This window comes from Anarrhichthys ocellatus, unplaced genomic scaffold (assembly GCF_004355925.1).
Source record: "Anarrhichthys ocellatus isolate YVR2014 unplaced genomic scaffold, GSC_Weel_1.0 scaffold1, whole genome shotgun sequence".
Lineage (NCBI taxonomy): Eukaryota > Metazoa > Chordata > Actinopteri > Perciformes > Anarhichadidae > Anarrhichthys > Anarrhichthys ocellatus.
The window spans coordinates 15,665,587-15,678,094 of record NW_022280031.1 but is presented as its reverse complement, the minus strand read 5'-3'; the positions used below and the strand labels follow the sequence as shown (position 1 = coordinate 15,678,094).

The following is a 12,508-nucleotide window of genomic DNA, read 5'->3' as shown; positions in this document are numbered from 1 at the left end:
CACGAGGATAAACGCTTCCCTGGCCACAGCAGCCACCGGCAGACTTTATTTCCCGCAGATAACCTGCTCACCTATGAGAAAAAAACAACTAAAAAGACAGTTGGGGGAAGTGGAGCGCTGGAGACTCTATAGATGACAGCGTGGTCACAGATCATATGGGCTAGAAAAGTGAGCTCAAGGTTAAGAAGTACCAGGCTATGAACTATAGATGTGAAGGCAGGGGTCCGGGCAGGTAGAGCGGTGGCTGAGCATGAAAAAGAAGGAAAAAGTCTGACAGATAAGGAGAAAACAGTGTGTCAGAGTTGGAGAGCAAGAGCAGCAAAAAGAGAAGGTGGGAAGGTATAACAAAGAAAAAACAAAAGAGACACGGCAGTGTTACAGGGAGATAATAAGCAGCCGAGTGAGGAACAATAAAGACTGCTGAGGCAAGCAGGAGTGCGAGACCGCGGCAGACAATGCAGAAGAGTTAGCGCTGTACCTCCGTAATGGGGTGGGGGGCCGCAGAGCAGAACCACGGCTTGACCCTCTCTCACCGACACCGTGTTCCTTGACTTCCTGCTGAAGTTCTGCAGAACTGTTGAATATGAAATGAGAAAAAAAAATAAAAAAATAGACAACCTTTCAGTGTTTGACAGCTGGAATGACTTTAGAAAAAGGTGACGACGAGGAAAAGGGCATTTCAGTCTGCAGAATTACTTCCCCCGTCTGTTCGCGTTGCTTACAAGTCAGACCCGGGAGTCGCTCGTTAATATCGCAGCACGAGCCGGAGATCTGGTCGAGGGTGCACCAAAGTGCTTGAGAGATTACTTTCGCCTTTAATTAAATGCTGCCGTGCGGCGTGAGAGAATAAACAGCGGGGAAGACATATCAATGCCAAAGTCTTATAAATACCAGACGAGTCCCAGGAGGGATCCTTCAAATATCAGCAGTGGTCAAATCAGAACTCGACTGATAAAAGAATTAAGACATGGCGGCTCTCATTCCTTCAGACCAGTGCGATTGACATTCAATCCGAGATGGCGCTCTGTGATACGAGGGCGGGATCGAAGAGAATAAACTATTGACAATAAGACAATTATGACATGTGACAATCAAAACTACTTTTGTGCCCTTTAAACACAGAGCCCCTCCCCACGCCCGTCGTGATGCAGTGGCAATTTGGGATCCCTGTGGAGAGTTCTCCTCAGAGGGAGCTTTTTGTTGTTGTGTGGATGTGCAGCGTTTTAAATATGAATACGGTAGAACAAATATACTTTGTGGACGTGTCACCGAGATACCAAACCAGCACAGTCAAGGAATAACCTCAGTGTGCCAGTCTGTTACCACTGTTACTACTATAATCTGATATTAAACAAACAAAAAAAAACAATGATACAATAAAAAGCCAACACTATAAATGTATAACCCAGTTAGAAGGCAAATAAGGTTAATGTCTAGCATCTTAGCATGCTAATACTACTATGTTTTCCCATTAGGAGTGTATCGTTAGCATGTTAATGTGCAATGTTCGACCAAATTACTTACCCAGACACATTTGGGGTTTCCTGCCATGAAACATTTGATAAGTGGAAAATGTTTCTGTTGTAAATGTTAGCATGAGCCGGCGGCTTGCAGCTCACGGTGATAACGGCGCTAACGAATGTAAAAGTGCTGACAGAGCGTACAGTGTTAACCTGGAGGGGTGGACCGGAGGCTGGATGCCACACTTCGGCAGCGATGCCATCGGTCGGGATGACGCTATCAGCTGTGGGGCAGTCACTCACATGCACCAACATGCACTAAAGACACACACACGGCCTGCCCAGCTATGTCAACAAAGGAAGGAGAAACTCAGATAACAACACACACAGAGGGAGAGCGACTACATCCTCTGCTCGGGTAGACTTTACTGCACTCTATCTTTACGTAGCAAACAGCTGTTTGCTCCTGTGGATCCCGTATATCGCACCTTCAATATTGTCATTCTATTAAGTCGCGCACAATTTCACAAATTAAAAAGGGAAGAAAAGCGAAGTTTCATGTCAGTAACATGTACAGGAAATACGAAAATCAGACTCTACTCACAAGCAAACTGGAATTTCGCTTCCCTGCTGACAACGGTCCCAAAAGTGTTGGTGGCGATGCACTGATACACTCCTCCATGATCGATGACATGGGGATTATTGATCAACAGGTTCCCCTCCACAAGGCTGTAGTTAGGATCTGACTGTGTGTTTATTTCACTCCCATCCATTATCCACCTGTAGAGAAATACCAAAAGAGGTTTCCTAGGTCTGCTAATACTGTGATTCCTCGTCATCTTTGGGAAAATAAATCCATACAGTCACACAGCCTGGTATCATAAACACTGTAGTCTCACATATTAGACAGTCAAAGGGCGGTAAAAACAGTTACCTATAATGCGGAGGTGGGTTTCCCTTTGCTTTGCAATTAATAAACACCTGCTTATCATCAGCGCTGAGGGGGAAAATACTGTCACTAGGCTCCTGGGTGAAGACAGGACCATGGCGCGTATTATCTGTAGGGGAAAAAAAGCGCATTAGCCGTACAACAATACAGTACTCAGCATGTGACACTGAATTAATGCAAAAATAATTCACTCGGTACTCAAAAAACTGTCTTTAAACTCTACAACCAAATAATTAGCTGCCAACATGGCTCTTCTGCGTTTCATAAACCCTCTTGCGCACATGTCACGAGGCAGATAATGCACTGTGATGAGAGAGCAATTAAGTAGGGATAAGCCTGTCCTATACTGGCTAAATGGCACACTTCAACACGCGAGCCGTGACGTTCGTTATGATCATTCACAATCAGGAAACTTATTCAGAGAAGTCATTTGATCAGCGTAAACACAGTGCTGTTACAGGACAAGGCAAATAGAAGCAACTTTGACTCATTGATTCATTTTGAACCCAATGAATTAGTATTGCTAAGCCTTTATACATGTACCATTCTTGCACAATACATTTTCAGTCTAGTTTAATACTACTTAGTATTTGAAAAAAACAAAACAAGTGTTCCTGTCTTCTCATTTCTAGCTGTTTAGCGTTCTAACTGTTGCTAGCAGACTATATCAGCTGTAGCTACATAGCTAATTAAACAATTCCCGTCATCGGAATAGTACTCAGTAAATGATATGCTCCCTTCTTGGGTTAGGTTAAAACTCTAGTTAGCCAGAAATGCTAACCGTTGCAGCTAATGTCAGAGCAGATAAACACACTTTTAATCAACTCTTGACACTTCTGCTCGTGTATTTTTACTTTTTGAGAGACATAGAGAGATAAAAGGTCACCGCTCTCCTAGTCTGACTCACCAGTTGTGGACTGTGGCTATATAAGCGGCTGTGTATCTCACGCAAATGTCACTTACTTCTGGTGTTAAGTGTTACTAAAAGGTGCTTTAAGTGGGAGCGACAGCCGGCACTCTTTATTCAAACTCACACTTTGAATCCGGCTCACTGTGTGCACTTAAACGTACATGCACAGAACCAAAACACAGACAGAACCGCTGTAACATATGCCAAGAGTAATTAGAAACATTGTCAAGTAACCCAGCTGGCTAATTGAGTTACACTTTATTCCATTATGACCGCAATGCAAGGAGGATAACTTGGTTAAGGTGTTTACATGGGAGCTGCAATATCTTATTCTGGATGTAATCTGATCATTGGAGAGCCTGTGAAGCTGTTGAATGTATGCATGTTGTTTGTGGGTCTGCTCGGTCGAGCTTGTTGTCTTGGTAAGTTTCATCCAAGCGATCAATACACAGGAGTAATTAACCAATGTAGCACTAATTACTGCCATGAAATCTAACATTTCTTCAATGGACGCGCACTCACACACTGGTGTCCACCCCCCCTTTCCCGCCCCCGTTCCTCTGAGCCCCTCGCCGGCATTGCTCTTGCAAAAAATGGTTCATTTGTCTTTCGCCGCACTTCTTTTTGTCTCTAACCTTGACGAGGACAAAGAGTGCTCCCTCCCGTATCATCATCGCTATCATCATCAACCTAATGAGAGTGGGAGTCTTTGCTTCAGGTAAGGGCCCCGTTTCCCCCGGCCTCTGAGGGAAGCGCTTCATTCCTCTATTATTTTTTTACCCTGGTTGCGATGTCCTTTAAATTAAACAAATTAATGAGCCCTAAATAGCCGGGCTATTTCACCAGGGAAATGATCGGATGGTTCTGTGTGTATGCTCGAGAACAGGCCTGCCCTGTAAACACACTGACTGCACTGACCGCTAGCATACACACAAACACACACACACGCGTACAAATTAACACTTAATTAGTTTTCATGGGAGTGCATGCAAATTTGAGCTCACTGGCGGGTATGTATGTGGTGAGGTGCATGCTGCTATTTGCATATCCCTTCATTCTTCTCTCTTATGTGTGCAGGCTGCATAGATATACCGCAGTGAAACTGCTGACTTGAGACGAGATGCTGAATCAATGGAAACGGCAGCATAAATAAGACAACAAACCCCACTCCATGAGCTGTATACATTTAAATGTATTTTTATGAAGAATAAACGGTTGGCTTAAGATCAGCATACACAGCGTATCCATCATATGTTGACATTAAATCTCACTCGGCCGTCTGGGCTGCACGGGTTACCGTATCCAGACGTTAAGTGAGCGCTCTCGGAGAGATTTGAACTCCTCAGCTGTAGCTCACACAGGTATTAGACGAGCGCCTCGGCACACGGCGGAATCTATGCTGCTGAGAACGGTGTACGGAATACATTAGCGCTGAAGAAAAGGGCCCGTGTTGGATTTTTTTTTATAGTGCTTACCACATTTCACGTAAGTGGCAGTAGTTGGACATAAAGCGGGGAAATTGCATAATAAAACAGGGGGGCACAGGAAAAAAAAAAAGACCAGAGTGTGAGCTCTCGTACGGTAGCTCTTCAAATGTAAATCCGACAGTGAGTCACATTTATCAGAGAGGTATCTAAAGAGAACATGTTCAACTGTGGCTGCCGTTAAAGGTTAAGATACAAATGTAACTATAACAGTCAATCTTTAGAATGGCACAAGGCAGTTTCACATAATCCTGAGACGACTTCATCCCTCCATTGAAAACTACACCACTAAATTCAAACCTCTGCCATGTTTTTGCCATGTTTGCACATTTTTATAAAAACTTTCCCCGTCTACAAAAGCTAAACGCCTTCTGAGACTACCGCTCCCTTTCAAATTAAATTAACCTGCATGGGAACAAGGCGAACCCTCCCTGTAGGGAGATGTATGCACATCAGGTGTGTGTGTGTGTGTGTGTGTCGTATGAAGGCGGCTCTACTTGGCGTCTCACCAGCCAGGCACTCTTTGAGTGACAGAAGGATTAGCAGTTCCCATGGCAACAGCATCTTCAATTTCCAAGGTCAAAGATTCTCCTTCTTCCCATCCAGTCCAGGAGAGCGGAGGATATTTCCCGGGCAGACGCTGCTCTGCTTGGCTCTGGAAGGAAGAAAAAAAAAGGAGGGCACACTAGCGTGAGGAGATGCCATCTACAACAAGACTTCTTGAAAAGAAAAGAAAAAAAAAAGAAAACAAGCTGGAACTCGTGGAAATCGTTGAGCCATTAATAATTCATTCAACCAAATAAGCCGAGCCAAGATCCCGTGCCGAAGGGCCAGCTAGCAGCTGATACCAAGGAGCTGATGTTTAGTGTACACACACCGCTGCTACGCTATCTCCTCGTGGCAAGTCAAGTATTCAAAAAATAAATAAAAAAGGAAAAAAATGTGGCAACAGATGAGCAGCGCTGCATGCCAACGATATGCTAAGCTTTCTAATAACTGTTCAACATATTTACTTCGGTAAAATGTGTGATGTATTAATGTACAGCATATATCACAGGGAAAGCTAATGAATGTAGACAGACTGAACTGAAGGAGAGATACAAAATAAAGATCCCTCTGTGGGAAAATCACTCAACCCACTTAAAAAACATGTTAACAGAAAGAACCTATCTTCCACGGACCACGATGCCAGGAACTATTGCCATCGATTCACAACTACAGAATGAAAGCTTTGATAATTTGGCCACCCTTGTTGAAAGCAATTATAGGTAAGACAATGCAGCTCATGCTGTTTCGGTTGCAGTCTGTAGGCGGACACATCGGGGTGTTTGGGATATTACTTCTGAGCCCATTGTTCACAGCTTCTAAAAATCGATATTTGAACCCACAGAGAACAATCAGCTCTGAGGAGAGTGAATATTGGACTTCATCGGGGGGGCAGTACCATGTGCTGCTTCAAGTAGCAGCAGTCTGATATCTTGCTATCGTCTCGTATGTTGTTGCTGTATGTGTATTCAGTACAGGATGTTCCGGTACGTGGTTCTGGTAAACCCTGAGAAACCAAATTATTACTGTTGCGTTTACCCAGACAGACTCACTTTGCCCCAAGGGTCACTTAAGCAAAATGTCAGGAGGCAAATTAATTAAGCGACATAAATAATATTTGTTGTATGAGATCAAATTAATCGACACTCTTTTAATTCGTACTGCTACTATTTACTAAATAAATCAAGTTGGCACAAGGAGTGACACTTGACATTGGTCATTGAATTGCCTGTTTTCAACCTTTCGACGTTCAAGGTTGGCATTTCGGCTGTCGATTTTGGATTTTGGGCGTCACCATCTTGGTTTTTTGTTCAACTAGAAGTGACACAGGAGGGTGGAGCTAAGTACAACAGTAGGATATTTTTAGGCAACCAAAAATGTTACAATTAACTTTCATGAACTGAAAACACACAGTGAAAGATCTTTCAACAGACAAAAGATAACGCCATGGTAGCGACCTGTCAATCACAAGGTAGCCCCCTCCTAAAGCATACTCTGCTTTATGGTCTATTTGACTCTAAATGGACCATCATTTTCTAAATGAACATCATGCTGTGTTGAAGAAGACCTGGAACTAGAGATTGAGACCATAAACACATGTTTACAATGTTTACTGAGGTAATAAATTAAGTGAGTAGTCATTTTCTCATAGACTTCTATACAACCAGAGGAGTCGCCCCCTAGTGGTCAGTAGAGAGAATGCAGGTTTAAGGCACTTCTCAGACCCGCAGGTTTCCGACTGGTTTATCGTGTTTATCTGCTTTATGGGATGTTGACATGAAAAGTGAACGCACGGTCGGAGTCTCTGTTCATGCCCTTATGAATGCATAATCAATATGTTTGTTCTGCATATTAATTATTAATACATGAAAATAAATGAATAAACATTAAATGCCACAAAATGTGTCTTATTATCATTAAAAAGTGAAAATAATGACACAATTATTTTGATGAAAAACACCTGATTGAGCCCACATTAAAAAATGGAACGAGTATTTATACGTATAGCTCTCACAGAGAAGAACACACAATGTTAAAAATAAAATACAAAAATGTCTTTTTACAGCATTTCTTCTTACTTTTCTGTCTGTTGCCGACTGATGGATGCAACAAAACAGGAAGAATCACCGCTGGAGGAATGGAGAAGAAGCATTGGCCGTATAGAAGGCGAAGTAGATTCATTCTGCTCTCCATTATTTATTCTAAGGGAGCACGATGCTGATCACTCAAGCTTCATCTTGTCAGTCATCATTATCGATTTGGTTTCCACTTTCTATTTCCACCCCAAACTTCTGCCTCTTTGTTTGTCCTCCGGCCCACAATCTTGTCATAAGTCTCAATCAAATATGGAGGCATGGATCAATAACTGGAGATATGGTTGATGGCTTTCCTTATGAGACTTACTGTGTTGATATATCGGCTCGTTCTGGAGAAACTTTATCTGTGTAACAAGATTCAACAGCATTCTTTTGACCTGCTGTGGCCGGTGAGCTATGCAATGCTCTTTCAATAAACTGTTCATTGATTAAGACGCTGGATGAATAGGCGTGAAGTGAATCACACAAAGCTGCGTACGGCAGTTACACGGTTAAATGCATGTTTTTTTGTTTTTTTTTCGGCCTCTCAGAAACTTTCAAATCAATGCGAAATGTTTTCCAGACATGTTGTCAAAACGGGATTTCTACGATCGATGCTGTTATAGGCCGGCACCTGTAAGTAATTCCAAATCAATATGTTTTCAAATTTCCAGACGTGCCCGTCAAGAGCCTGAATTGAAATGATTTAGGAGCTTGTGTTGAGTGTTTACTCCTCCCTAAAGCATGGGGCGGATCTCCATCGCACTATTTGACGTATAACTTCTAGGTAATGTCTACATTAATATCCACATAATTCATTCACGCAAGTGAATCCGAGACGGATCATTTGCCGATACGAGGACGCTCGATGAGGAATTACAGCCATTGGTATTTAGTGGATTGAGAGGATACGGGAACCATTACAGCCCAATGCAGAGGTTGTCTAACAAGCCCCCCAGCAGCCTTGAGTCATTAGTCTACCCGCTCTGCCCAGTGATCAATGTTAATCTACGTTCGCTGTAGTCAGCTGTCCGCTCTCACTTTCGAGCTGATCAACTTCGTTTCGCCGGCTCGCGAACGCGCTCGTTTGTCATTCAAAGTCAGACACGAGGAGCCTGATTGCATTCAGCCCATAGACAGTAGCTGTTATGCATATCGTGTGCAAAATGCAGAGGCCACAATCCCGTAAAGTGTATCAGCGAGGGAGCTGGCGCCGCGTTCCTCTGTCGAATAGCACAACTCTGTTTTAATGATGCATGGGCATCCGTGGCATCCTTTGGGGAGGATGTGTTTCTTGGTCACAGTCCAGAAATTTAAAGTAGTTGCTTGTGATCCCCATGATTAATTTCTATACCATAGAAAAAAAATAAAATACAACGGTAATAATTCTTGTGCCCGCGGATGGTGGTCGCAGGTGTTGGAAATACCAAATGGGATGAGGCCAAGCTAATGGTGCCTGCGAGGGAAACTATCTGTCAGGGATAATCCTAATACTGTAACACCTCCCCACCACAGATAATGTGCTTCCCCCGCCTCTCTCAGTAGCCCGTGATATTGAGATAGCTGTGGAGAAAATGATTAGAGGGGGGGGGAATGGATATTGACACGGATAGATGTATGTATCCAGAGTGAAGTATTGCCCGGTTTAATGTTCAGCGATGATGAGCTTCTCACTCTGGAATAGCCAAACTGGGCTATGAATAAAAGGGTGTCCTGTGAACTCTGGTGAGCCGGGTTCCACATCATTACACTCTGTGTAATTGGCTGAACATGTGACTCCAGAAATTAACTTGTGAAAGGTAATCAAGGCTTTTGTTATTTCCCTTCTCTTTAGGGGGGCATACCAATCTGCTTCAAACATAGGCCCCATGAACACATCAACCGAACGCCATTGCGCCTTTGAGCCCCGCCCCTCCCCAACAGCCTGAAAACAGAGCTTTATACGTAGTAATTGTTCAATAAACCGACGCTCTTATTAAAATGTATGGGGCTCAAGTTTCATCAGAAGTGCCAGGCTGTGTAAACATCCAGAAAAGCCTCCTGATCTCGCATCTTAAATCCAGTCAGCCACGAGGGAGCATGAGCGGCGCTGCAGACGGGGAAGCTAACCGTCACTCACGGTGCAAGTGCATATTATTACTCATCGACTAAGAGTTGGAGGAGCATATTGAAAGCTATCATCCTGTCAATCCAATAGAGGCTCCGCAAACACAACCGTACATGAAGTTTGGGCGTGGAAATGAATACTTACTAATGCTGAAAGTGAGAAGACACAGAGAACCTGAGCAGCTTCTGAGTTGTATCATTTGCATACCTATGTGTGTCACTGTAAATTGTCCATTTCTATTGTTTTTTTTTCTCTTCAGTTTGCAGATCATGGATGGATCATATAGCGTGTGTCTTTGTTTTCAGCACAGCTAAGACTAAAAACGCACTGCATTACCGAAGCCACACTCTGACGCTTTACAGGGACGGTGCCCGACTGTCACTGTGTCAGCGCGGAGGGAACACAGAAAGGGCGCATGACATGAGTTCGTGTTGAACCTCAGATTCTGGTGAATCATGTCCTCAGAGATTGCTGGAGACGTCTGGAATACGATGCTAAGCCTGCTGCTCCTGCGACCCCCCCCCACCCTCTGGATAATAGATGAGGAGTACAGTATAATATACTGTCAATGGCAAATAGACTATAGGCTACTTGTATTGTGTACTTTTCTAGTCCTCCGACCACTCAAAGCGCTTTAACACTACATCATTCACCCATTCATACACTGATGGCAGGGGCTACCATGCAAGGTGCCATCAGCCCATCAGGACTCTAACTAACATGCATACAACAGTCGCACTCTGTAGACACAGCTATGGGAGCAACTTGGGCTTAAGTGTCTTGCCCAAGGACACATCGACAGGGACTAGCGGAGCCGGGGATCAAACCGGCAATCCTCTGATTGGCGTGACGCGGTCCATCCGACCTTGCAAAGTAAACCGATGTGGTTCTCTCGCAAACTTGCCACTGTATTCTCAGAGAATATAAAAAAAAGAAAATCATACATTTGTGAGGTTTTTCTGCCTCGTAAATTTACGACTTTAATCTTGGACCAGCTCGTTTATTTATTTTTTTATACCTAAAATGGCCCTAATGGAATTCCATAATGTCTTGCTTTATTTATTTAATATTGAACAATTCGGGGTTCCATGTACCTGTAGCATCGGTCTAGTTTACATCTGTCTGAGGATATATTTTACTCTTATATACAGCCTATAATCACATATTATGTTTTGAATTCATGAATCCACAATCAATTGAATAAACAGCCATGATCACACTCGTTTATTGCGTGGAATAAATCCCGGAGCCCAGCAGGCATGTTTCCCACTGATTGAGTACTCACAGAGTAAGTGGAATCTGCTCGCTCTTTCAACCACAGCCTCGACACTATCAGCCCTTTGGCCAGCTAAAAGAGAGAGAGAGACAGAGAGACACAGGAAGTATTGAGAGTCCTTGTAGTAATAGTCTAAAGACGGTCAGAGTTCAGTAAGTGTGCAGCAGGAAGGGAACAATCTGCAAGACACTGCAGGTTTTAAGCCGCTCATTCAACATAAAAATGATGGAACAGGACGGACATTAACAAATATTGCTCTCACTGATGAAAATGCAGATCGAGGTTTGGTTAACAAATATTCAAATATGCAGAAATAATCTTCAGGTAAACAGGGTTGTAGATAAATGGATTATTGTTTTGTTCTGTGCAGGACCGGTTTCATGTTCATGTTCCATCTAAATTATGATTTTACTGGCTGGCAACAGTGCTGTTAAACCAACAATTTATCCTTCGACCACTATTTGTGCATGGGCTCATTCAGTCAGAATTAAGAGATCAAACAATCACTTCAGGGCTTCGCTACCACGGCGTTTTCAGCTCTGGGAGTTGTCCTTGTTTTCGTCTTACTTTAACGCTTTCACAGTTTGTTTTCAGTTAATAATAGAAGTCAATAGTAACACTTTGGTCCCCTAGAAATGTCTTACGTTCGGTTCTACTTAGCTCCACTCTCTCGTGTCACTTCTGGTTGCAAAAAACCAAGATGGCGACGGCCAAAATGCCGAACTGGAGGCTTCAAAACCGTAGTGCCCATACTAATGGATGAGCTCACGGAGACCATGTCCACTTCTTATAAAGTGTGCAGTCTATGTAACAAACAACAACAAAAAACTATCTCTACAAATTGACACTAAAATAGCTCACAACAGAAAACACAACGTGATTCAGAAAGTAGCTATGTTACTAAAATGCTCCTGGGAAATGAAGTAAAAAATAATTCAGTGATGCTACTTCTCAACACAGATGAACAGTCCTGTCTTGTTGTACTGCTTTTACCAACGCAAGGTAAGGTCCAGTTCAACATGAGAAGGAGTAGAGCTGCCCCGACGCGTAGGGTCCGTGTACGTTTTGATAGTTAGTTTAATGGATTAAATCCAAAGCGGCTGTCCCCGGTTGGCAGGGAGGACGAAACGAAGACTCGAGTCATTCCTTTGTCTCTTCCATCCTTGATCTAAGACACTAAACAAACTATTAAAACTAACTGTGGCACTAACACAAAAAGTGGCTGAACTATAGGCGAAGATAGCAGTGTTATTTTGACCGGCTCTCAGAGTCTCAGCAGTTTGGTTGAATTGGGCTTTTTCTTGCCGGGCTGTTAGTCAGTGGTTGGCTTTTTTTAACAGCCGACTGTAAATCCAGATTGTATGGAACCAGTAGCAGAGGTGATTACTGCCCCGTATTTCGTTGGAGCATGTGGCATGACACAGTGCACCTTTAAACCGATTGGAGTCAATAAGCAGGGGCACTATAGGCTTCATAATGATTCCTAGCTCCCCATTTAGCATCCTACCTTTTCACCGGGCTCCATTGTGTCAGCAGTTGTGACCCATTTCAGGGGCTGCCTCCTTCCAAAGAACGAGGACCGCAAAAGGTGCAGCCTTCACAAGACTGAAGGCTACTGTGAGCAGCTGCACCCCCCCCAGCCCGCGCTCTTTGTAAGGAGGCAGCCCCTGAAATGGGTCACAACTGCTGACACAATGGAGC

At 43.5% G+C, this 12,508-nt stretch overlaps 1 protein-coding gene across 3 annotated transcripts in view; it reads right to left on the bottom strand.

Moving 5' to 3' along the window:
• Window positions 1-12,508, bottom strand: part of cntn6 (contactin 6) — an 88,050-nt gene that overhangs the window by 32,527 nt on the left and 43,015 nt on the right. For 2 of the 3 annotated variants that reach the window (XM_031866838.1, XM_031866999.1), the window contains exons 2-5: window positions 5,313-5,458; window positions 2,395-2,518; window positions 2,065-2,240; window positions 479-574 (exon numbers count right to left, since the gene is read on the bottom strand). In XM_031866838.1, the coding sequence (XP_031722698.1) occupies window positions 479-574; window positions 2,065-2,240; window positions 2,395-2,518; window positions 5,313-5,367 (451 nt within the window). In that variant the 5' untranslated portion in view covers window positions 5,368-5,458. Of the gene's footprint in view, window positions 1-478; window positions 575-2,064; window positions 2,241-2,394; window positions 2,519-5,312; window positions 5,459-10,816; window positions 11,581-12,508 lie in introns of those variants that run through there. The other variant, XM_031866917.1, reaches the window with a different exon arrangement.